Below are 25,014 nucleotides of genomic sequence, written 5' to 3'. Positions count from 1 at the left end.
AACATGAAAATCAATTCAAAATTATAGTTTTTCATATCAACAATGATTACCAAATAAAATAGATCTGTCTCCATCATCTCTGTCTGTCTCTCTGTATCTGTCTCTCTGTCTCTCTGTCTCTCTGTCTCTCTCTCTCTCTGTGTCTTTCTCTCTCTCTCTGCAGGGTTTCTATGTAGTTCTGGTTGTTCTGGAACTTGCTCTGTAGACCATGCTGGCCTAAAACTCAGAGATCCTCCTGCCTCTGCCTCCTGAGTATTAGGATTAAAGGTGTGCACCACCACTGTCTGGCTAAAATAAAATATCCTTTACAGCAACAAAACAGATAAACCAAAAGGGAAGTCTACCAGATATTTGTGAAACAGAACTTGAGACATCCCCTGTATTTGGTTGGCTGTCATGAAGGGTAACATGACCACCAAATTCTAAATAAATGTTTACTTTACAAGAGAAGATATTTCACAGCAAATTCACACTAAGTTGCTACCTTAAAGGGTTTCATGCATGTGAGGAAGCATTGTGTCCACTGAGCAACAGCCCCAGGCCTCAATAAGGAATCTCCAGGAGCATAGACTGTAATGTACACGTTCTCTGAGTTCTTTACATTCTATGGGTTTAGGGATGTCACGGTCAGAAGTTTGTATCCCTTAAAATTCATGTGTTGCAAGGTGAGCCTGTCAACTACCTGTCCCAGAAGAGACAGATGGTGGGACTCACGAGGTCCCACCCCTCCCTGAGAATTTATGAGGGGTTACAGGTGGCTGGTGAGGAAGAGACCTTTTCTTCTGTATTATAGCCACTGTCTGGTGCCCATGCTTCTGTGGAGAAATTCTCGTGTGCTTATAAACAACCCCAATGTTACTCATTAGATCACATACACAAAAACACGTGAAAGGAGAGATGAGACTTGCTGGGAAGAGGGAGATTAACTCAAGTGCGAGGAGGCCAGAAGAAATTAACATGATTGAAATCTTATGTGCCTGTTATAATGTCTCTGCTATAATGAAACCTGCTACTATTTATAATTAATCTGTGCTAATAAGACATTTTTTTTAAAAATTCCATGTGTTAATACAAGATGATAGTATTAGGAAGTGAGGTGATTTGAAGATGGTATGATTATATTGTATCATTGAAAATTAGAACAATGGCAATCCAACAAGAGAATTGACATGAAGATCAATACAGCATATCATCAATATCAATAATCATAACAGAAATGATTACCAAAGAAAGTACACACTTTCTTCTCTCTCTCTCTCTCTCTCTCTCTCTCTCTCTCTCTCTCTCTCTCTCTCTCTCTCTCAATAGCGTTTCTCTATCTAGCTCTGGCTGTCCTGGAACTCACTCTGTAAACCATGCTGGCCTCCAGGGAAGTAATCAGGTCATAAGAGCAAAACCTTTATAAGTGGTATAGGTACCCCCATTAAAGAGGCCCCAGAGAGCAGGCTTGCTGCTTAGAAGATGTGCGAGCACCGGGAGAAAGTGCTGTTTGTGGGAAAGTGCAGCTCCCCAGATACTGAATCTTCTAGCATCTTCATCTTGAACAGCCAACTCTAGAATTAAATATTTTCTGTTTATGAGCCACACGGTCTAGTAATTGGTACTATTCATGGTATTTTACCTCAGTGGACCAAGACAGGAAGAAAGTGAGGACCAAGAACAGATGGGCAGAAAGACAGGGGCCCAAGGATGTGAGGACAGCTGATAGCCACGCATTGTGCTGGAGACACACTGATTTCATTGTTTGCCAATGGGGAGCTGGTTATCAATGAACCATAGCAGAAGACCAGAACGGAAACCACGACACCCACCCCACCCTAAGTTTGGGTTTCCTCCAGAGCCATTTCCCTTCTGCAGGTGGGTGCAGTGGGATGGGTAGGAGTTATAAGCAAGCTTTAGGAGGCTCCCGCCATGCTCTAGAAGCCCTGGATGAATGACCATTTGCTTTTGTTTCTGCCTTTGATCACATCTCCCTTGGGATCCATGGGAGGGTTTGAGGGTCATCTGTTTCCTGGCCTGTCCTTATTCCTCTATGGACTTTATCATGCAGTGCTTCTCTCTAGGGCTCTGATATGCAACTCTCCTGTCCAATATCCACCAAGCCGTCCTTGGAGCAAAGGAAGATGGGCAAGGTTACAGCAAATGTACTACATCGGCTTTCTGAAGATACTGAGTTCTTGCGTCTTAGTAGCCCAAGAGTTGAACAGCATTCACTGGCAGTTGGTACTCATCACCAAGAAGCATCACCTGAGAAACTTCATGTACCGCAAACAGTGGCAGCATCTCACTCTCTACGTGTCCTTCTTTCTGAGTGGGTGTGCAGATGTGGTCAGCCAGAACCTGCTGCCCAAGAGGTGTGCCGTTCTGGAGCAAGGCGCCCAAGCATTGAGCATGTATCTGTTTTTGCCCCTGATGGTGTCTCATATGCAGGATACAGAAGGAGTGGAACTGCAGACTCACATGCTGCTCATCCAGGCCATGTTCCTGCTGACCCTCGTGGGGACTGTAGAGCTATGGGCTCCCAATGTGCTGCTGATCTGGGTGCTGAAGGCCTTTCTGTACATTGTCACCGGCTCCTGGCTGATACAGATAGGCTTCATGCTGTACAAACCAATCTCTGGCTACAAATGGATGGACGATGACAAGAACGATGTAGCATTTGCCACCACTTTCTTCTGCTGGCACGTGGCCTCTGGTGCCTTCCTGGTGATCTTGGCCTACGGTTTCTCCTTTTTGTGGCATCATTACCTAGGTGCTGATGTCTGAACCTGGACATGCCCAAGTGGTTTCTGATTGCCTGAACACTCCAAAGACATATGGGTGCCAAGCCCTAAGAGGGGAGCTGTCAGGAGGATCAGACATCTTTCAGAGGTGCCCCATCTTGAGAGAGCAGACTGTGAGGGGATGGGCTTATCTTCTCTCCCCTCTGGCTTCTTTTCATCTAATTTACTGAAGGGTGCAGAAGAAAGATGCGTGAAATGAGATCACACAGCTATGACCTTCCTTCTCTCTCTCTCTCTCTCTTTTTTCTTCTTTTTTGGAGCTGGGGACCGAACCCAGGGCCTTGCTCTCGCTAGGCAAGTGCTCTACCGCTGAGCTAAATCCCCAACCCCGACCTTCCTTCTCTTAGTACGCCCCCGACCCCGCAAGCCTTTCCAATCCCCACCTCCAACCATAGCACCTGCTTGACTTGTACCTCTTTGCACCCTTCCCCCCTGGACCCTTCACCACCAACATGAGGACATAACGAATTTAGTAAATCCTGCCTTTGGAACTTTTGATAACCATCCTTTACGTTATTGTATAGAATATTAGCCAGAAACCACATTTAGCACGTCAGAATCCAGCCATCATAATAACCATTCCCTCGTCCTTTCTTGTCCTTGACTTCCGTGATGCTTATTCCAAATCCAGACCGTTTTCTTGGCTATGTGAAATTCAGGACTGTTTCTGGTTTGTTCCTCAGATCACTTTGTGATTTGTCTGAGTGAAAATCAGACCCTTGTGAACAGTGCCTTCCTCTACAGGGTCTAGTAGAATGCAGAGTCCCTACACGTGGCAGAAAGTCACAGTCTCCCCAAGTATGGTCATGTTTTCCTCCTCAGCCTCTCAGCCCATTGTCTGGACTGATCTCAGTAAGTTTCTAAATACTAGACTTGACCAGACCCAGCCCTCTCTGTTTCCCATGGATAATAAAGTCTAACGGCTTGCTTTTTCTGTCTCACAATGATTCTGTCGGGAAATGTTACTCAAAGGGCCAACATCACTAAGTGCTACCTGTATTCCATAATGCTATAGCGCTACCTATATTCCATAATGCTATAGCGGGGTGCCCAGGGAGTGAAATTCCAGTTGAGCTAAAGCACCAGAGAGCCTTGGTAGGAAGAACATTCCTCACTCCAGATGGAGAGTAAATTATCCAGTTAGACAAAGTAGGCTTGGAGTAAGGCTTTCAAAGGGTCATTCTGTTGATTATTGATTGATTGATTGATTGATTGATTGATTTAGTTTCTAGGGGAACTAGATATTTCCTCTGCTTCTGATCCATCTTGCTAACTTTCTTGTTTAGAAGGCAAGGTGCGTCAGGAGTAAATTATCTGGTGGTCAGGAACCCTCATCCTCTGGTTTTGGGGTGGGTGGGAGGAGCTTGTGAGAAGTCTGAGCCCTGGCTAAGAGGAAAGTGATTTCCAGAACCACTTTGTGCCTGCAACCACATCGTTGCATGTGCTCAGATCTCTAGCTCGTGGCCAACAATCCACAGTGGCTTGTCCTGCATCAGTAGGATCATTAAGCCAAAATGTTCCTCTCGAATGGAGGAGAGGGGCCTTGATACGGAAGGAAGGGCTGCCTCTGGCTCCCTTACACTCATTTCCATGCTTCTAACTAGTGCTGGGTCCACTGGGGCACTAGAATACCCCACGAGGGTTCTGCCTTTTCCTAATCATCACAATCCCAGCCCCCGTTTCTCCTCCACACCATGGATGTCTTTTCAGGTTTTGATTCAGTCTCTGAGGGTTTTTTTGGGGGTGTCTTGAGATTGGGAACCCATGAGGTTCAGAACCCACTTTTCTTCCACACATTTTCCTGTTGGTGTAGCACAGCTCTTACTTCTGCCCCACTCCAATATCACTCTTTTTTTTGTTTTGTTTTTTTGTTGTTGTTTTTTTTTTCTTTTTTTCGGAGCTGGGGACCGAACCCAGGGCCTTGTGCTTGCTAGGCAAGCGCTCTACCGCTGAGCTAAATCCCCAACCCCACTCTTTTTTTATGAAGAACATATTTTGGAGTGGGACATGGTGGTACATCCTTGTAGTTCCAACACTTGGGAGGCAGAAGCAAAATGATTCCATAGTTGAGGGCAGCCTGGACCACACAGCAAGGTGGTCCACACCTGTAATCCTCGCACTTGGGAAAGTGAGCTCAAGAGAATCAGGAGATCAAGGGCAACCCAGGCTACATGAGACCCAGGCCCAAAGCAGCAACAACACAAACAACGTGAACTGTACAGTGAGCTATTTAAAGAGGGAGGGAACTGCTGACAGTGTAGCTCAGTGGTAGAGGACTTGCCCAGCATATGCAAGGCCTCAAACTCTAGCACTATACAAAAAAATCACATACAACACCACAAACACACACACACACACACACACACACACACACACACACACCCTCTAATATCTCATGAACTGAACTCCGTGCTTACTCATGTCTCAGAGCTGTTCTAAGATGATATCTTTAATTAAACAGGGAGACACCAAAACCAGCTCGTGCTAAGGCTTGTCCAGCATTGGGCACTTTGAAGTTCAGATACAGATGACCCCATTTCTTGTAGCAGATTACTGATTGTGTATCTCTTATCACATAACTTCTAAGTAAGGTCATAAATGTCAGAGCCACAAAGAATTCTAGCTGCAATCTGATAGAGTAGTGAGATAAATAGGTAGGCTTGCTATTTAAATAACAGGGATCTTTCTTTCTTTCTTGTTTTTTTTTTAAGATTTATTTATTTAATATATATGACCACACTGTCCTTTATACACCAGAAGAGGGCATCGGATCTCATTACAGATGGTTGTGAGCCACCATGTGGTTGCTGGGAAATGAACTCTTAACCACCGAGCCATCTCTCCAGCCCTCTTTCTTTCTTTTAAATTTTATTTTTTATTATTTTTAATTTTGTCTAAGTGTGTGTGTGTGTGTGTGTGTGTGTGTGTGTGTGTGTGTGTCTACATGAGAGTGCAGGAGCCTGAGGAGACCAGAGGCATCAGAGCCCCTGGAGTTGTGAGCTATCTGATGTAGGTGCTGGGGACTGAACTTGAGTCATTTGGAAGAACACTAAGTGCTCTTAACCATTGAGCCATCTCTCCAATACTGACAAGGCTCTTTCTGCACTCATCTCTTCATGGTCGCTAAGAGCACTGGAGAATCCTAATCAAGGTTGAAGGCAAAACTAAATTACAGGTTTCGAGAGAACGGCGTAGTGTTTTTCATCTTCCACAAGAGGGCGCCATCTTCACGGGAGCTGGAAAGACACACGCTCCCTTGTTGGTATTGAATACCTTGTTGGTATTGATTTTTAAAAAGGGAAGAGACGGGAGGAAGCTAGGACAAACATGTTAGCAAATGTGAAAACATCCAGAAACGTGGCGTTGATCTGTTTCATGACAGATGTGTGAACACAAAATAAGCACAGAATCCAACTAATGTACTCTTAGAGGGGTGCGTGTGTGCGTGCGCACGCCTGCGCGTGCGTGCCTATGGGCATGCGTGTGCGTGTAACCCCTTGGTCCTTTAGTCTCTGATAATCCGTTATAACTTGTGTGAAAAATAACTGAGTTTTTTAGGGAAAAGAAAATCTATCATGCTAGGGATGCCAGAGGGAATCGTTCATTTCCTCTTTTAGCCCAAGACTGCTTTCTTTGGCGTTTCTGTGTTTTCCATTCTCTCTCTGGAGGTACCTCCCACTTGCTGTGTAGCTGTTTGCTGAACTTCCCTGCCTGACTCCGAAAGCTGTGGTTTCTCCGCTCCTCTTCTCCATTCCCCTCCTCCAGGCAGTCGCTTAGATTTCTCACTTGCCTGAACTGCGACTTTTTTTCAAACATTAACAAAAGTGTCTCTGATTTTCCTTCTGTGTCTGTTGTTAAATTCTTTTACTAATGAGACTAAGAACCCTGAGAGGGGAATCCCAGTTTCCTTGGTAACCTGTGGTATTCAGTGGAATCCCCCAAAATTTCTAGAAACAGTAATTTATATTTTCAATTTTTTTTTTAAAAAGTCGTATATGTCTTCCTGTGTCCCCGGGGATATGTGGAAGCCAGATGTCCCTCCTCTGGAGTATAGACAGGATCTTACTACGTAGCCTTAGCTATCCTGGAGCTGTAGACCAGGCTGGTCTCCAAGTCCCAACAACGCCACATCTCTTAGGTGTGATAATGAACTATTCTGTTCTCAGGAGTTTGGGAGACATTCTTGGTTAAGTCGTTGATGTATAAAGAAAGGCCTTACAGTCTTTCATCTTAAATCCTTATCAGAACAGAAAATCCTTATCAGTGTTAGAAAAAAATAATTTTAAAGGACAGAGAAACAAAGAATTGATGATGAAAACTAAGTGCCTGATGAACTTTCAGAGATGGGGATTCAAGATATCAGAAACTTGATGCTTTAAGTCAGAGGTTCTTGACCCGTGGGTCACAACTCCTTTGGGAAGTCGGATGACCCTTTCATAAGGGTCGCATATCAGATATCCTGCATATAGGATGTTTGTGTTATGATTCATAACAGTAGCAAATTTACAGTTATAGACTAGCAACAAAAATTGGTTTTATGGCCGGGGGTCACCACAACGTGAGGAACTGTACTGTAAGGGCCACAGCATTAGGAAGGCTGACAGCCACTGCTCTATGTGGACTGCATAGGCGGGAGGAAGGTTTTATGAAGGGTGCAGGCCAAGTTCAGTCCTGTGACTACTCGGGTGACTGGAGGAGACCTTAGACAGACGTGGGAAGACCTTTCCAATGCGTACGTGAGTATAGGATGGGTCTGGTTTGTTCAGGGGGATCCCTCCCAGCGATGGAGGAAGAGAGGCTTACCGTCACATTCAGGTCTGCACCAGAGAGGAGGCGGATGGAATGGAATCCGGATGGAACCCTGCGGCCACCTCACTGTGTGCTCACATTCTGTTCCTAACCAATCCGTGTCAGGAGGAGCATGGCAACATGAGCAACGCGGGTGAGTGTCTGATAACGTTCGAATCCAAGCTCGATACAGCAATGCATACAGCTAACGGCCCGCCCTCCTCCTTAACAGCGGCGGAGAGGCCGCTCAGTGACAGCTCCTGTGACTTTGATGTCATTCCTGGAGATAGAAGACATATTTAATTGGGTTTCTGTTTCTGTTATTCAAAGACAAACATTGCCTAGTATCAATCATGAGGGAAAATGTCAGAGGCCATTGCTCAGTGTGCTTTATTTGTTTGTTTTTTTAAAGATAAGGTTTTTCTACATAGCCCTAGCTGTCCTGAAACTCACTCTGTAGCTCAGGCTGGTCTCAGACTTAGATCCTCCTCTAAGATGCCTGCCTCTGCCTTTGTCTCCAGAGTGCTGGGATTAAAGGCATGTACCACCATGCCTGGCTATTTTGTTTTCAAATTGTGCTATTTATTTATTTACATATGTATGTGTGTGTATATGTATGTATGTATGAATGTATGTATGTATGTATGTATGTATGTATGTATGTATGTATGTATAGAATCTTGTATGGTCTTGGCTGAGCTCAAACTTGGTATACAGATGAGGGTAGCCTTGAACTTCTGCTTCTCCTGCCTCCATTCCCTAGGAGTTGAGATTACAAGCATACACCATCATGCCTGATTTATGCAGAGCTGGGGAATTGAACCCAGGACTTCATGAGTATCAGGCAAGGCTGTCCCAGCTGAGCTATGTCGTAGGCTCTCCCTTTCCTTATGTTTTCAAAATTGCACTCAGTGACATTAATTTTCCTCATCAGATGCCTAATTATTCTGAGACCAGGGCATAGTCTGGGTTACTTAGATTATGCTTTGGCTCTCTGTCGTTATAAACCTCGGGTGTGACAGAAAACAGTTGGGCCATTGATGAAACGATCAGTTTGATATTCATGAAACCTTGATGTCTAAAGGGCATAGATGAGTCCTGGCATGATGGCTCAAACCCATAATCTGAGTACATGAGAAGCTGAGGCAGGAGAATTATTGTGAGTTTTATTTTTATTGTTGTTGTTATTATTATCATCATCATTATCATTATCATTATTATTGGGTTTGTTTGTTTTTGAACCAGGGTTTCTCTGTGTAGCCTTGGCTGTCCTGCAATTCACTTTGTAGACAAGACTGGCCTTGAATTCAGAGATTTGCCTGCCTCTGCCCCCTAACTGCTGGGATTAAAGGCGTGAATCACTACTAGCTGGCTGATTATTATTATTTAGGCTACATAGTAAATTCTAGGCCAGATCAAAAAGCTTGCTTCAAAAGTCAATCAATCAATCAATCAATCAATCATAGCTTAGACGGTGAACTGGAATAGCCTTAAAGGGATCATATCACCTAGCCTCATGCTAGACCTGTAGTATGACACTTAACATGTATTTTGTTATTTTACAATTTTCATTTGTTCTGTGTGTGACACACGTGTTGGTCAGAGACAATGAGCAGGAGTGAGTTCTCTCCTTCCACTGACTCAGGTGATCAGGCTTGGTGTCGAGGGCCTTAACGGCCACTGAGTCATCTCACCAGCCCATATTTAGCAGTCATATCCTGTGATTCATTTGAGCAGAACAATCATCACAATTGAGCTGAGGAACAAATGACTCACAAGCCCAAGTCAGTATCCAAGAAAGCTGAAACGCTGGGCTCAGACCGGCCAAGTCTACTGGAATACACATAAATTCCTTCCCTTGTTTTCTGCAAGGCAACAGATTTAGGACGGTGGAGGTAACAGTGAGACCTTGCTCCCCCACCAGGACAACCCTGACTCAGGATACACTAATGTTACATGCTTGCAACACAGGTAGCCGTTCTCCCCCGCACCACCCGGGGAAGCATTTGTGGAGCAACTCTAGCCAGAGAGCGAGGAAGTGGGTAGAAAGAGGCCAGCAAGGGAGATGGAGTGAAGCAGAAGGCTGGGGGTGTGGAAGGGGTTCTGAAAGGCTAGAGTCCTGTCTGGCCTAAGCGGAATCCTGTTAATAGCATACAGGGCGAATGCCCACAAACAAGATAAAGGCAGTGCACGTTAAAACAAAACAAAAACAAAACCACAAAAAACCCTCTTGGTTTGCATCTCTTCATAAATAGAGCAGGCTGTTGTGTAAGGTGGTGAGTTTCCTACGGCTAGGATTCTATAAGAGAGAGACTGGAAAAGAGGGCCCTGGAGGAGGGACACAGGGGTCAGATCTAAAGGCCACTGTGCTGAGACTTAGCGCGGCACGTCTGCCACCCATCAGCTTCGTTCTCTCCACCAGATACAGCCCCATGATCGGCTGTTTTGTTTTCTTTTCTCCATACGTAGAAATCATCTGTTCTACAAACCTTATCATTCTTTTGGAGGATGAAACATTTGCTGATTTTTTCAACACATTTCTTTCTCTCCCGGTAAGCATTCTTAGCCTGAATCCAAATGTCCCATTTGCATGCCTAAGTGTCTGTTTTGTTCATTTCCTTCTCAAATTGAAAGTGTTTCCTGTCTTTAAATTTCTTTATTACATTTATTTTGTGGGTGGGAAGGACATAGTGCATATGTGGGAGGGGCATAGTGCATATGTGGAGGTCAAAATAAAACTTGTAAGAAGTCAGTTCTCCCCGTCCACTCTATAAGACCCAAGGACCACATTCAGAACATGAGGTTAGTGGATACTGACTTCACCTACTGAGCCACTTGGACTGCCCTGAAATTTGATTTGAGCAAACAAACAGGAACCAGAACCAACTCTCAAGTCTCCAGGAACTTCCCAATCAAATCATAAATGCGAAATCTTCATGTCCTGTCCAGATACCGTGCTTCTGCCATTGTCTTGGGTCTCAGGAACTAATTTAAGACATGATAATTAGTTCACAGTAAATGTTCTAGAAACAGTGGAGTGAAAAGGAGATTTTCCAGCCAGGGGTACAGGAGATAAAAAAAGCTATTTCTAATTAGAAACGGGTTTAGACCATCATTTTCTCCATGAGAAGGTAAATATTGCAATGCATTAGCAAATGCATTATACTGTCAGGGTTCTTAGCATTTACACACAAGCAAGATGGCTCCTCAGACTACACAGGGTATATATCCAAATGAAAAGTAAATCTTGGGATTAAATCATCTTGATGTTCTCGTTCATGGCAAGCAGTTAAAGTGCAAAATACCACTTGAAATTGTAAAGTCAGGGAGCATCTCTTTCCCCGTGGCTGCAGAAGAACTCTGCTATATGCATGAAGGCTTCTTCTGCTCTCTGGACTAGTTGCTTTTCTATTGCTGTGATAAAACACCGTGATGGAGGCAACTTGAGAAAGAAAAGGTTTATTTTGGCTTGTGCTTCCAAAGGGATACAAGTTCATGATGGTGGAGCAGACGCAGCAGAGCAGAGCAGGTGGCAGCATGATGGCTGGGGCGGGAGCTGAAGGCTCACATCTTAAACCACCAACACGGAGGGGTGGGGCTGCACAGAGAGAGACAGAGAAAGACAGAAGAGACAGAAAAGGCAGAGAAAGACAGAGACAGAAAGAGAGGGAGACAGAGACAGAGACAGAGACAGAGACAGAGACAGAGACAGAGGTGGGAGAACCACAAACACAGAACAGACAGGGGTGAGGGAGGGAGGGAGACAGGGAAGCAGGGAGGAAGAGAGATGAGAGTACAAGGGAGAGAGGTGACTCTGAAACCTCAAAGCCTACATCCAATGACTTCCTTCAACAAGGCCACCCCATCTAAACCTACCCAAACAGTGCCACCAACTGGAGATCAAGCATTCAAACACCTGAGTCTGTGCAGGGTATCACCTTTGTTTTTGATATTGTATTTTAATTACATTTCTCCCTTCCCTTTCCCCACTCCATATGCCTCTGCATACCCTCCTTCAAACTCATGGCCTCTTATTTTTACTAATTGTTGGCCTCTTTTTTTTTTTTTTTTTACTAATTGTCATTGCATATGTGTATTTGTAATATCACATATATTCCCAACTATAACCTGTTGGGCTCTAATGTTACTTGCATGTATATTTTCAGGGTTGACCATTTGGCACTGGACCACGTTGTGCTTGTCCCCAGTGTTACTCAGGTGCCCACCTTTCTCTGTGTGGGTTGAAGCCCTGTGAACTTTTCCCTGTCCAGTTTGGCTCGCCATTATTGTCTTCCTTTATTCAGCTCACATTTAGGCAGTCATGTTGGTGAGATTTTATAAATATGACTTCTGATGTTACGAGTAGACACAGTCTCCCAGAGAAGTCTCTGATCCTCTGGTCTTACAGTCTTTCCGACCTCTCTTCCACGGTGTTCTCTGAGCCTTACGTGTGGGAGTGTTTAGGAGATGCACGGATTGGGATGGGGCTCCTGGAGGATATTCTTATTCAAATTACCACATTCTTCTTCACAGGTCTTTGGTCAAACACCATTTTACAATGTTGAGTTATCCCAATGGAGCTTGTGGCCAGAAATACCTTATGACTTGGTAAGATTCTTAAATGGCAAAGGGCTCAGGGCAGAAGAAGGGGTTGGGGGTTATTATCTGAAGAATTTAGAGATGGAGAGGAAGAAGATGACTGGAGGATGGTCCTAGAAGAAGGTGAGAGACAGGTGAGTGGAGAGGTAGTGTTGAGGCAGGAAGACAGTCCACAGGTTTACCCAGCCAGGATAAGAAATTGCTGCTGAATTCTCCCTTTATATTCTTACGAGTAGTTAGGAAACCTCTCAGGCCTATTACAGTTGTTGTGTAGTAGATGCTTGGACTCTGCTGAGAAGTCAGAGATCACACACCTAAGCAAGAAAGAATCTAAGACTTAGTTGGCAATAGTATGAGGTGGGAAACTGGGGCCATGGCTAAGATACAGATACAGACAGAGGGCAGGGGCCTCTCTTCTCAAAGCATGGCTTTCCCTTACATTTCACACCTTGCTTCTTTTCCCTTTTCTTATAAGTTATTCTTTTTTTTTTTTTTGTTCTTTTCTCATTACGTAGACATTAGATATGCCAGTGGCTTTCTGTGCTCTGTTAGTGGTATGCGTTACTGGAGAGATCACACTGGGCCTTGTTCACAGCAAGAGTTTGTTTCTGGGTTTTAGAGACCTAAGAGAGGCCATCCTGTTGAAATAATTAATAACTCTTGGCATTCCGTGGTTTCACTATCTGCCTTAGTGGTTTACATTCTCAAACAAAAGACATATATACTCACCCCAAGATTTATATATATAAAAAAAATACATCATCATCTTACTTCAATTACTAAGTTTGGCTTCTCTACTATAGCTCGAAACTTCACTTTTTTTCTTTCTTTGGTGGATTATCTCTCAGGATCTCCCCTTCCTCTAAATGGTGGTATGGGTATGTTTTTTCTAAATGTATTTGTTGTCGTTGAAAGAGGAACTTGCTATGGAGCTCAGGCTAGGCTAGAACCCTGGATTCTCCTGCTATGAGCTGACGTTAGAGCTATGAAGTATCACATGGGGCTTCTTTGTGTAGTTCTTACATGTGCAGTTGACATGGGTTGGGGACTTCTGAGAAATGATTTGGACAAAGAAGCTAGTAGAATTGGACCTGCCATCACAAGCAAGAGTTTTGCTCCTACTGCTGCTGCCTCTTCTTCTTCTTCCTCCTCCTCCTCCTCTTCTTTATTTACTTCTCTTTTTTCCTCCTCTTTTTCTTCTTTGTAAAAAACACAGCTGTTTTCTTAAACAAATTCACTTAAGAATAAGGAAAACTTTCTGGGAACACATTGGTGTTTAATTTAGGGAGAGAGAGAGAGAGAGAGAGAGAGAGAGAGAGAGAGAGAGAATTTTATTTCAAACTGAACAACTTTCATCTTTGAGAACCTCAGCTCAAAGCTCCACTCCCCTTAGGCACAACTTTTAGTCAGCACTAATCCAGCCAGATATGCAAATAGAGCATGATTCGATGACCCTTCCTGTGCTGCATTTCTTAAGGGTTCAGTTCCATTTATCTTTCTGTTATTTTGTTTGAACTCTAGATTACCAAGTACAAAGGATTATTGACCTGGTTGGAAAAATACCGGTTACCTTTCTTCTGCAAAACAAACTTGTGTTTCTATTACATCCTCTGTCAGGAGCTCATCAGCTTCGTTAAGTCCCCAGAAGGAGGTGAGCACTGGTGTGAGAGTGTGTGGAGAACTCTGGGAAGCCACGCTGCATAATGATTCAATGCTTATTGGTTTTATGGTATGATACAGATACAGCCCAACAGCTGTTGCATCACTGGCCTACATATACCCACAAAAACTGGAGGATAGAGGGACGGGTTGTGATATGTCACTTTTAGGTATGGCACAACTATTACTATTATGGACACAGCAGCCTTGGCTACTTCCTCTAGACCTGCACAATACCAACCCTGTCAATAATCAATTATAGATGGAAGAAGGGTTCGTGTAATTCAGAACAGGCACACATCTGCTCAATGCCTGTCTTCTCCAACCCCTTCCTACACACAACAACTCATGCTACACACCAGTAGTTCCTGTCTCTGTACCGTTCCAGTACCCCTGTACCCTTAGTGGCTTTTCATCTTGGACCTCATCTCTTCTCTAAGTCCTTGGTCACTTGGTCCACCCCAGCCTCACTGACTGCCAGCAGCTGTCAAGCATGTGGACATCTTCCTACTGCACTGTCGTGCATTAGCTGTTCCTCAGCCTGGAGTGCCATCCCCAAGATAGCCACAGGTCTCTCCCCTGACCTTCTCATGGAAATCTCATCTCCGGTGAGGGCTATTTTAATGGTCCCTGGAATCCTGTCCATCCCACTCACCTAGAATCCCCAGTATGCTTTGCTTTGCTCTACCATATTTTAGCTGTACTTACTACCTTTGTTCTTACTAAATAATGTACTCATCATATATATTTATTGTGCATCCCTCTCATGGACATATAAACTCCTTGGGGGCAGGAACTTTTGTTTGATATTCTAAGCATCTGGAATAGGGACTGGCATTTAGTAGCCATGTAATCAATGCTTATTGAATGAAAGAACAAAACTTTTATTTGGGGTCGAATTGGAAACTTTTGACTCACTAGCCAAAGAAAGCGACATTCAGGGGCATCTGTGGGGCTAAATATTGTACCAAGTACCCTGCTATACACAACTACCATTTCAATTACATTACACACACACACACACACACACACACACACACACACACACACACAGAGAGAGAGACATACACACAGACACACACACACACACACACACACACACACACTAAGAGACAGACAGACACCGTGGGGGTAGGATAGAAGTAGGAGAGAGATTCAAATGGATATTAAGGACATGTAGGGAAGAGGGTATTTTTGAGCTGTGGATTATATGCATACATGTAGCCCCTGTACATGCCCCTGACATATGTTACCAGATTGTCCAGTGACTAGTTTGAAAAACATGAGTCAGGACCTCCATTCATCTAGCTGACTTGCCTTGAGTGAATGGGGCTCTGGTTGTGTTCAAGGCTAAGAGAAAAACAAGAGTAAGAATTTACACTCCCTCTCTTGTGGACTTTTCCTCGCAGCCAAGATGATGAGATGGAAAATGGCAGACCAGTGGCTTCTGGAAAAATGTATCGCTGGAGTCAGAGGGATGTGGCGGTTCTGCTCTTACCTCAAGGGCAGTGCAGGTGGGTTTCTGAGATTGTTCCCCAGATCTGAAAGCTCTCAATATTTTAAGGGTACCTGAACCCCAGATAGCAGTTATGTGTGTCGATGGAAAATGCAGGCTATATTTAATGGTGCAGTTCGGGTAGAAGCCTGGGAAACTAGGATCCATAAGATTAGTCGCAGCAAAATTCCCAGTCCCTTTCATTCACTCATGTGACAGCATTTGCTAAGTGTCTCTAAGTGTCAGTCACTGTGCTCGACAGATGGTGCACACCGTAAGTTCCTGGTTCTTAAAGCTTCCTCTGAGGTAGGAGGCCGACACAGAGCCTCTGGTGAGAGGGAAGCACTACTTCCTGTTGCGTTGGTTCCCGTGGTGTCAGGGTGCTGGGAGGCTAGCAGCTGGATGACACTCCAGTCCAGCACATTGGGTTTCATCCAGTTTTAAGGATAGAGCCCAGGGTCTGTTGGAGAGCAGTAGAGGAGAATTAGACAGGCTACCCCTTTCAGTTTACTGTTTGGGTAGGCAGAGTTATTAAATGGGTCTCTGGCACCGTTGGGCTATAGCCCATCTGCAGGCTGGTCAGAACTCATGATCTAGGAAATATTCTTTTCCCCAGTTCTCCCCCGACTTTCTTTTTTTTTTGACAACACACAATATCCCATGATTTGTACTGTCATCATTTTCCCTAAAGTCACTTTGTTTTTTAAAGCAAAAGCAAAGAGAGACATAAAGGTCCCTTTTCCATTAAGTGCCTTGCCCTATGCTTCTCATCCTCACACACTGAGGACTCTCTGGAGATGCTGGAGATGCAGTCTTAACTGGAAATTGGCTAGCGATGATGTTTGGTGCAGCAGAGCATGCCTTGACAGGAGCAGCTGCACCAAGATGTCATCCACCAAAGGGGTGAGACTAGCATACAGCTCTCGATCTCTCCTGTCTGACCTATAGGCGAAGAATTGCTGGATTTCTGGGTCCTCGCTGAGAAGATTCTGAGCATAGATGAGACGGACGAGTATTTGAAAGACTACTACCTCTCCCTCCTGCTCGTGCTCAAGGCCACTCACCTGCAGGAAGGCTCCAGGGTGGTGACTCTCTGCAACATGGACATCAGTAAGAACTGTAGAGCGTGTGTGAGATAGAGTTCTTGAGGGATGGAACCAATAACTCCATCCGGTCGCTGATAACCCCCATCTTCTGATTTCCATGCTGTAACCTATTCCAGCAGCACGATGTCTGGGATGCAAGTGGAAATCATAACTATAAAACAGAGAAAGGTCGAAGGGCACCAGCCATGTTTAGGAGGATGGTGTTTATGTTTTCCCGAGGTACCGCTGGCCAGTGCCGGTTGACTGGAAGGAGAGAATGGGACAAGAGAGCTGGGAAATTACTGTACCTTCTGAGTCTACATAGCTTCGTTTTTATGTAAATGAGATACTCTCTAGAGCAAACAACCGATGAGCCCAAGGCCGTACCTGTGACCTTGGCAAGAAAAGAATGTTTTTAATTTTGAAAGAATTCAACAGAAATCATTTGTGGTTTACAGAGCTTAAAATGGTTACTGTTTGTTCTCCCGTCGGAGACTGTAATTCTTTCTCCATACCGTCAGGTTCCTTCTTGTTAGTGTGATTGAAAAGTGAGGAGGCACCTCGTTCCAGAAGATACACTGTTTGAGCTATTACCTGGGTGTGGGTGCATGTGCCTGTAATCTCAGCACTTGGGTGGTAGAGTCATGAGGTTTAGGACTTTAAAGGCATCTTGGCTACATAGTAAAAGTAGCCCGGGTTATATGAGACCCTTTAAAAAACTGACGACTTTAAATCCGAGGCTAGCAAATGGTTGGCTATTATTTGAAGGGTTCGACTCCTTGGAATTATCCATTACAGATGCTTTGGTAATTGTTTAGAACCGTGAGCCCCATTCACTTGCATATAACCTAGTTTTTAATCACATTTTCTTGTAGTTTTGCTTTTGTTTACAATACGTTCTTAAAATGTGCTCAAGAAATCCCACAAAATGTGTTGTCTCTATAGGGAAGGAAACAGTAATGAGGGAAGGCAGGTGCTGTGTACTAAGTAGACATCAAAGGCCTGCCACTGTGTTCTACCTGTTCCTATCCCCCGGATTGCACCCAAAACTAGCAACGTGCTCTACACAGAGACATTCCAAAACTCTCCAAATCCCCTCTCGCCATCACGGCCCTCACTACTATGTTCTTGCCACTTATCTCTCTCTGTTCTTTCAGAGTCCCTCCTGAACCTGTCCATCTGGCATCCCAACCAGTCTACCACCAGAAGGGAGATCCTAAGCCACATGCAGAAAGTGGCCCTGTTCAAAATCCAGAGCTACTGGCTCCCCAACTTTTACACCCACGCCAAGATGACAATGGCCAACGAGGAAGCGTGCCACGGCCTGCTGCAGGAATACGAGACCCGCCTGTGCAGTGTTTGCTGCACGCATGCAGGGGGGCTCCCTCTAAATATGAGCATCAAGAAGTCCCACCGCTCCCAAAAGAAGTACTCAAGCAAGAAGGCCAAGAAAAAGATGTGGCATTTGAATAATCCTATCTTTTGGCCTCTGGAAACAGACCCCAAACCAGAAGTTCCCACGAAGGCCCCAGAAGAAATGAGTCTTCCGGAAAGGGTAGTTTTACAAAAGCCTTCTCTGGGAGAAGATAGTTCAAAGGAGACCGTAGTCCATCCCCTGTGCAAAGATTTGCAGAATGCCAAGAAACCCATTGTGAAGAAGAAATCCAAAATCCAACTCCACATGGAGGGCCTCCTTGAGACAACGTTCTCTAACCACCTGAGAACGTCCACTCCCATGATTAACCATGCTGCCCCACTGGTAGTCAAGAAGTCTCTCAAGCGAAGCCTCTCCTTTGGGTACACTCACTGGGCCCTGTGTGCTGACGCCTGTGCGGGGAGTCCCTTCCGATACCACCTGAAGAAGATGAATTTGAAGGCGGAGGTCCAACTCCTGGACCTTTGGCAGGACCTACAGCACTTCGTCAGTGTTCTGATGACTAACAGACAGAACGGGAATGCACTCTTCCGTCACGTGCTGGGTAACCGGATCTGTGAACTCTACCTGAATGAACAGATCGGGCCGCCCTTACCACTCAAACCTCAGACCCTTCAGGGCCTAAAGAAGCTTCTGCCATCTGGGGAGGTGAACCCCTGGATCCCCAAAGCCCAGAGGGAGATCTGCAAGGTAGGTGGTGGCTCAAAGACATGAGTTAGCATCTGGCAGACTAGGTCAGGGCCCATCAAAAACGACATCTTGTTATCTGTACTCACTTGGATAAAGGTAGAATTATCCACACAAACCTTCGTACGCTGAGGACCTGGTTAATCTCAGGTAAAATCCTTTGTGATTTCTTGAAACAGTCAAACTCCAAGGAAGAGTGAGTAGATGTGTGGTCAATGTCCGCCTCCCATTCCATATCGCTCCTAATGCGCAGCCTCCCCAAACCACAGAACTCCGAGTATCTTACTGGAGCAAGTCTTAAGATCTCTGCACTAGACATCGGGAAGCAGAGTCCTCTCATGCTAAGTTAATTTCTCAACTTAGTTAGGGTTTTACTGCTATGAACAGACACCACATGACCAAGGCAACATTATAAGGACAACATTTAATAGGGGCTGGCTTACAGGTTTAGAGGTTCAATCCATTACCACCAAGGCAGGAACATGCCAGTATGTAGGCAGGCATGGTGCAGGCAGAGCTGAGAGTTCTACATCTTCATCTGAAGGCTGCTAATGGAAGACTGGCTTCCAGGCAGCTAGGAAGAGGGTCTTAAAGCCCATGCTCACAGTGACACAGCTACTCCAACAAGGCCACACCTCCAGATAATGCCACTCCCTGGGCCAAGCATTTTCAAACCAGGACATTCCACTCCCTGGCCCCCATAGGCTTGTTCAAGCACATGAGTCTGTGGGGACCATACCTAAACATAGCATAATAAAAAAAAAAAAGCACACTTAGTCCAACTTCCAAAGTCCCATAGTCCAAAGTTCAAAGTCTTTCCTGAACTCTATCCATCACTTAATTGCAATTTCCAAAGGAAGACAGGAAACCGGCTGGAGAAACTCCAAACTCTGCATCTCCATGTCTGATGTCAAACAGTCTTCAGATCTCCACTCCTTTTTCATCTTTTTTGACTGCAACAAACTTCCACTTCCTGTTAGCAGCTTTCCTCAGGAGATATCTTATCATTCTGGCATCTTGAACATGTTGGGCTCTCCAAGACAGCTTCAATGTTACACCTTCTTGTTTCAATGTCTGGGATCCACACATGATCTTCTGGGCTCCTTCAAAGAGCTGGCTTCGCTTATCCAGCTCTGCCCTCTGTAGCTCTCTAAGCTCAGGTTGATCCACTCCACTGCTGCTAATGTTCTTGGCATCACCCCATGGCACTGGCATCTCCAAAACGCTGGGATCTTCCATTGCAACTTAGCTTCACCAATAGCCTCTCATAGTCTCCTCTCCATGATGCCAAGCCTCAAATCCTTCGCATGACCCCTTCAGTCCTGGGCCACTGCACCTTCACCAATGGGCTCCCATGGCCTCTCTCAGTGCCAAGCCTCAGCTGCTCTTCATGACCCTTTCATGCCTTCAGAACTGTACCACCTGGGTGACTCTTACACATTACCAAGTCCAGCTGCAGCACGAGGTACAACCTTGGCTATCTCTGGAACACAGCTTCTGTGTGCTCTCAGAAGACACTTCCCAGAAGATTTTACTTCAGTGAAGCTGGTCTCTTCTTAATCACTGCTAATTTCTTAGTCTAGCCAATGACATCAACTGTCCCAGTCTGTTTTTCACTCTAAAGCCAGAGCCACAAGGTCGAAGCTGCCGGGTTCTGCTGCTTGCTGGGGCTGGAACATTCCTCCCTTATTCTGTTACCAGCTTTCTGCTTTCCAACTCCCTCACTGCCTAAGCTTGGCTGTCCTGGAACTTGTCTGTAGATTGACCTTGAACTCAGAGATCTGGCATGGCTCTGTCTCCTGGGATTAAAGGTATATAACAGCACACCTGGATTTAAATTTAGCTGGGTAGGATCTTGCCCCCAAAATCCCTTAATCTGTTGTCTCCTAGAACATGGGATTTGGTTCCATTTTACTTTCTGGTGCCCCTTTAATATTTGAACCATATATTTTCTATTTTTCCTAGGTTTGTTATGCTTGTTCAAAACACTCTCCATGAGACTTAACCAGAGAACAAAGTCTCTGCCAGGCTCTTCTGAGACTTCCTTTGTCAATGTAATTAATATCAATCTCCTTACCTTAGTCTCAGGTAGATTCTTTAGACAACGGCCAAATGTTGCCACATTCTTCACCAAAAACAGTCTCTACACCACATACTGAAATTCTTCTCCCTTGAAACCTCTTGGGCCAGGTCTGCACAGTTTAAATTACTCTCAGTAACAAAGTCGTTCATATTCCTACCAGGATGGCCCACTAAGCCCCATTTAAAGCATTCCAATGCTTTCCAAATCCACATTATTCCAACCAAAAGCATGGTCAGGCCTATCACAGCAATACCCCAGTCCCTGGTACCAACATCTGTCTTAGTTAGGGTTTTATTGCTGTGAACAGACACCATGACCAAAGCAACTCTTATAAGGACAATATTTAACTGAGGCTGGCTTGAAGGTTCAGGGGTTCAGTCCATTACCACCAAGGCAGGAACATGGTGGCACCCAGGCAGACATGGTGCAGACAGAGCTGAGAGTTCAACATTTTCATCTGAAGGATGCTAATGGAAGACTGGCTTCCGGGCAGCTAGAATGAGGGTGTTAAAGCCCACACCCACTGTGACACACCTACTCCAACAAGGCCACACCTCCAAACAGTGTGACTTCCTGGGTCAAGTGTATTCAAACCAGGACATTTCTGTTGCTGTAGTAAAGTACCCAGACAGATGACAGCATGGCAGGGCAATGTTTATTTGGCTTACAGTTTTAGGTTGCAATTCATTATTTCAGGAACGTCAAGGTAGGGACTTAAAGCCTGACATCTACAGTCAAGAGCTAAAGAGAACAAGTGTACCATGCTGCCTGCTTGCTTTCAGGAGTGTCATTCACTTAGTTAACCCAAAGGATTCTACTCCCAGAACTTATTCTTTGACCGGGCCCAGAGCTCACAGACAGAACTACCCTTCACAGCCAGCTGCTTCAGTGTGCCCCCTGTCTTCATATTCCAAGGCTGAAATTACAGGTCGCCTGCCACACACAACTAGCATTTGTGTGGGCCTTTGAGATGCAGATGCTGGTACTCTTGATTGCAGCAGCAAAGCACTGTAACCACGGAGCCATTTCCCCATCCTCCTTGTCTTAGGGTTTTACTGCCGTGAAGAGACACCATGACCCAGGCAACTCTTATAAAGAACAACATTTAATTGGTGCTGGGTTACAGGTTCAGAGGTCCAGTCATCAAGGCAGGAGTATGGCAGCATCTAGGCAGGCATGGTGCTGGAGGACCTGAGAGTTTTATATCTTGATCTGACTGCAGCCAGGAGAAAACTACCACTCAGACAGCTAGGAGGAAGGCTTTTCAAGCACCACCCCTACAGTGACACAACAAGGCAACATCTCCTCGTAGTGCCCCTCCCTGGGCCAAACGTATTCAAACCACCACAGTTCCTTACAGAGTTCACAAGACAGTTTTTCACAAAACACCTTTGGCGCCTCACTATAAAATAATGCCCACATTGCTGAGCCAGTCATTGGACCCCCTCGTAGAGACTGCTAACCCATTGTCTCTGCTTCTTTTCTTGCCAGTCCTCCATCTCCCTGGGTCTTCTTCAGAATAGAAATACTTCAGAGATTACCCATCATCCTCAAACAACCCCTTTCTCTCCCTCCAAGCCTTTGCCTAAGCACCCTCTACTGCCTGGAATGCCCCCTCCTGGACTTTCCTCCGGCAAACTCCTACTTATCCCGGAAGGCACAAACTTGAGTTTACATTTTCTTGTCTTCAGGATCTCTTCTTGGGTTTTCTTGACTCAATCAGACGCAACAGTTTCCTTCCTCTCTTCCCAGAGATCTCTGCCTTCATGTCTGTAAACCACATGTAGCAACTGCTGCTCACCCCACTGGGAGCTGAGCTCCTTGGAACAAGTCTGGGGCCAGCAATTTACACAATGCCTGGCACATGGGAGGCACGGTAGAAAATATTTGTCAAGTCCAAAGAATGTGGGTAAATAAATTCAGCTTATGTTTGACTTGCCCTAATGTGTGGAGCAGCATTTAAAATCGGGAGAGAAAGGCCTCTAATGCGAGGTGTGAGAGCAGAGTTGCTTGGTTTTTAAAGCCATTTTGAGAACCAAAGACACAGCTTTGGGAAGGCACAGGGGCTCTGAGTTACTGTGCCCTTTCAACATGTATGCATTACCATTTTCTGAGGCTTACACAGAGGCTATGAAAGGTGATATATTTTACAAAAATGAAAGACTGCCCACTGGATGTTGCGATTGATGTTTGCCCCCTCACTAGATCTCCCACTGTGAGAAGCCTCTGCAGCCCGCCCTACTGTGTGGGGTGGCCACAGGCAGAAGGAAGCAGCCAGCTGAGGGTCCGGCTCACAATGCTTCCTCTGTGCTTGGATTTCAGATGCTCAGCTCCCGGTATGATGAATTCCTGATGGAAGAGGACTACTGGTTTCTCGTTTTCACAGTAGGAGGGACTTTGGGTTGTGGAGGATTCAGGAGGGAAGGGGAAATACGTCCGCTTTGGAGGCTTAGAGTAAATGAAATTAAGACTTCTTCCTGGAGACAGCTGGAGCTGGACACGATCCCTGGTGCTGTCAAAAATATAAACCTGAAGGGTTGGAGGATTGGCTTAGAGGTTTAGAGCGCTTGCTGCAAGTCCAGAGGGCGCAAGCTCCACAAACTCACTTTGGATAGCCCGTAACTGTGTGTAACTCCAGCTTCAAAATTTCAAAGTTTCTGACGCCTTCTTCTGGCCTCTGCGCGCGCACACACACACACACACACACACACACACACACACACACACAGGAGGGAGAGAAATAAAATGTCTTTTAAAAATATATAAAGCTCTCAAGGAAAAAAAAACTCAATACATATCTAAGTCTAAGGGAGTTATATGCATGTAGCATTCTGAGAGTTAGTTGGTTTGGGGGCAGACATGGTGAGTGATAGCTCTAAAGACTATCAGGAGAGGTCTATGTAACCAGGATACGTGGAGGACTGAGTTACCACAGATCTCTTGCTTCCAGCTGACTCCTGCAACTGTTATTGTCTCTCCCTTCTACCCCCAACTCCCCCGCAGACTCAAACACGGTTCATCAAAGCCCGGTGGTATAAAAGAGAAGCCATAAACAAAGAAGAACATGTCCTTCTTTATAAGCGGCTTCAGGAGTCTCTGCTGTTAAGCCAGGCCTTGGCTAACATGCAGGAAATCGATTCTATTCAGTGGCAGAAAGTGGCTACCGAGAACCTGCGCCAGGGTGGGTCTCTCCAGGTAGAACTGACGACTCCAGTGTTCTTACAAGGTAAGGGCAGTCACTTTTTCTTTCTTCCTTTAAATCGTGACCTTTAGGGAACTGGAAAATACAAAACTTATTTTATCAAATAAGTTTTATCTGGCAGGGAGTGGGGAGTCGTCTAAGTTTCAGGTGTGTGCCCACCGAGTCTCCGGGTCTTAACCTGCTCTACCTTACCAAGCTTCCTGGCATGGTTTTACCGTCCAACACCACCCCTCCATGCTTGAGGACCCTCTTTTAGAAGTTCCACGCACTATTTTTCAATGCTTTATTTTCTTTTAATAATCCTTAATAAAGCCTTATTCTAGCCAAATGATAGTGGCGCACACCTTCAATCCCAGCACTCAGGGGGCAGAGCAGGCACATGTCTGAGTTTGAGGCCAGCCTGAAGCAAGTTCCAGGACAGCCAGGGATACACAGAGAAACCCTGTCTCAAGAGCCTTATCACCTCCTCCTTCTCCTCCTCCTCCTCCTCTTCCTTTTCCTCTTCCTCCTCCTCCTCCTCCTCCTCCTCCTCCTCCTCCTCCTCCTCCCACCTCCCTCCTCCTCACTTGTATCTTTAGCGTTCATTGGCAGGAAACTATGAGCCATTAAATCACATTGGTCTTGTCATCCTACATCACCCTGGTCTACGAGCTTCTAGTTCTGAAACTAATTCACAAAAAGCCCAAAACAAAGAAGATCCTAATTTTATTTGCCACATATGTAAAAAAAAATTAAAGCAATAGCACAATATTTGATATTCACTCTCATCTCCTCATTTCAAGAGACGATTGTTTCAAAAGGATCAAAAACCATTCAGACGAGTAAGTTACTTCTTAATATTGAATTAACAAGAGTTCCTTCAACACCATATCCCTGTCCTAGCAGAGAAGGGGAAACCTATCTCAGTCCAGAGTGGAAGGGAGTCTATGTTTCCTTGGTTCTCATTTAACTTAGAAAATGTGTGTTCTTTTAAACATCTTTGGTTCTAATAATATTTCAAAGGAAATGTCTTCAAGGTAAGTCCTGGATATTTGAACTTAGAATGGACAGCTCAACTCTGTCTCTGTTTTTCCTTCCCAGATACAAGTAAAATGTCCTTTAAGGATCTCTCCTTTAAGAATCCAAAATTGGCCATAGAAAAAATGAGTGAAGACTACAAAATATACTGTGAAAGGGTGCCTCCGACAGGCAAGTATTT

The 25,014-nt window shown here is 45.1% G+C and overlaps 3 protein-coding genes and 1 long non-coding RNA gene across 7 annotated transcripts in view; 2 read left to right on the top strand and 2 right to left on the bottom strand.

Annotated features, from left to right (window-relative positions):
* The window catches only part of Glul (glutamate-ammonia ligase), a 65,957-nt gene extending 58,343 nt beyond the window's left edge, over window positions 1-7,614 (bottom strand). The window contains 1 exon segment of the mRNA NM_001393804.1: window positions 7,587-7,614. The gene's annotated coding sequence lies outside the window, so the exon portion shown is untranslated.
* On the top strand, window positions 1,958-2,965 carry Rgsl2h (regulator of G-protein signaling like 2 homolog (mouse)). The gene is given in 1 exon segment (NM_198790.1): window positions 1,958-2,965. A coding segment is annotated over 1 exon segment (783 nt). The 5' UTR covers window positions 1,958-1,983; the 3' UTR covers window positions 2,767-2,965.
* Rgsl1 (regulator of G-protein signaling like 1) overlaps window positions 6,775-25,014 on the top strand; it is a 54,725-nt gene continuing 36,485 nt past the window's right edge. The window contains exons 1-11 of one of the 3 annotated variants that reach the window (XM_087581713.1): window positions 6,775-6,921; window positions 7,550-7,725; window positions 10,041-10,123; window positions 12,105-12,179; window positions 13,692-13,821; window positions 15,239-15,343; window positions 16,273-16,434; window positions 17,567-18,534; window positions 22,937-22,999; window positions 23,618-23,840; window positions 24,897-25,004. In XM_087581713.1, the coding sequence (XP_087437839.1) occupies window positions 7,626-7,725; window positions 10,041-10,123; window positions 12,105-12,179; window positions 13,692-13,821; window positions 15,239-15,343; window positions 16,273-16,434; window positions 17,567-18,534; window positions 22,937-22,999; window positions 23,618-23,840; window positions 24,897-25,004 (2,017 nt within the window). In that variant the 5' untranslated portion in view covers window positions 6,775-6,921; window positions 7,550-7,625. 3 annotated transcript variants of the gene reach the window in all.
* LOC148001689 (uncharacterized) overlaps window positions 18,937-25,014 on the bottom strand; it is a 30,942-nt gene continuing 24,864 nt past the window's right edge. Inside the window, exon 2 of one of the 2 annotated variants that reach the window (XR_015636022.1) lies at window positions 18,937-23,891. This is a non-coding gene — a long non-coding RNA (uncharacterized LOC148001689). The remainder of the gene's footprint in view (window positions 23,892-25,014) is intronic. The other variant, XR_015636021.1, reaches the window with a different exon arrangement.

The sequence above is a fragment of the Rattus norvegicus genome, chromosome 13, assembly GCF_021556685.1.
Source record: "Rattus norvegicus strain SHRSP/BbbUtx chromosome 13, alternate assembly SHRSP_T2T, whole genome shotgun sequence".
NCBI lineage: Eukaryota > Metazoa > Chordata > Mammalia > Rodentia > Muridae > Rattus > Rattus norvegicus.
The sequence above is the reverse complement of the archived record's forward strand: the minus strand, read 5'-3'. Positions and strand labels throughout refer to the sequence as shown.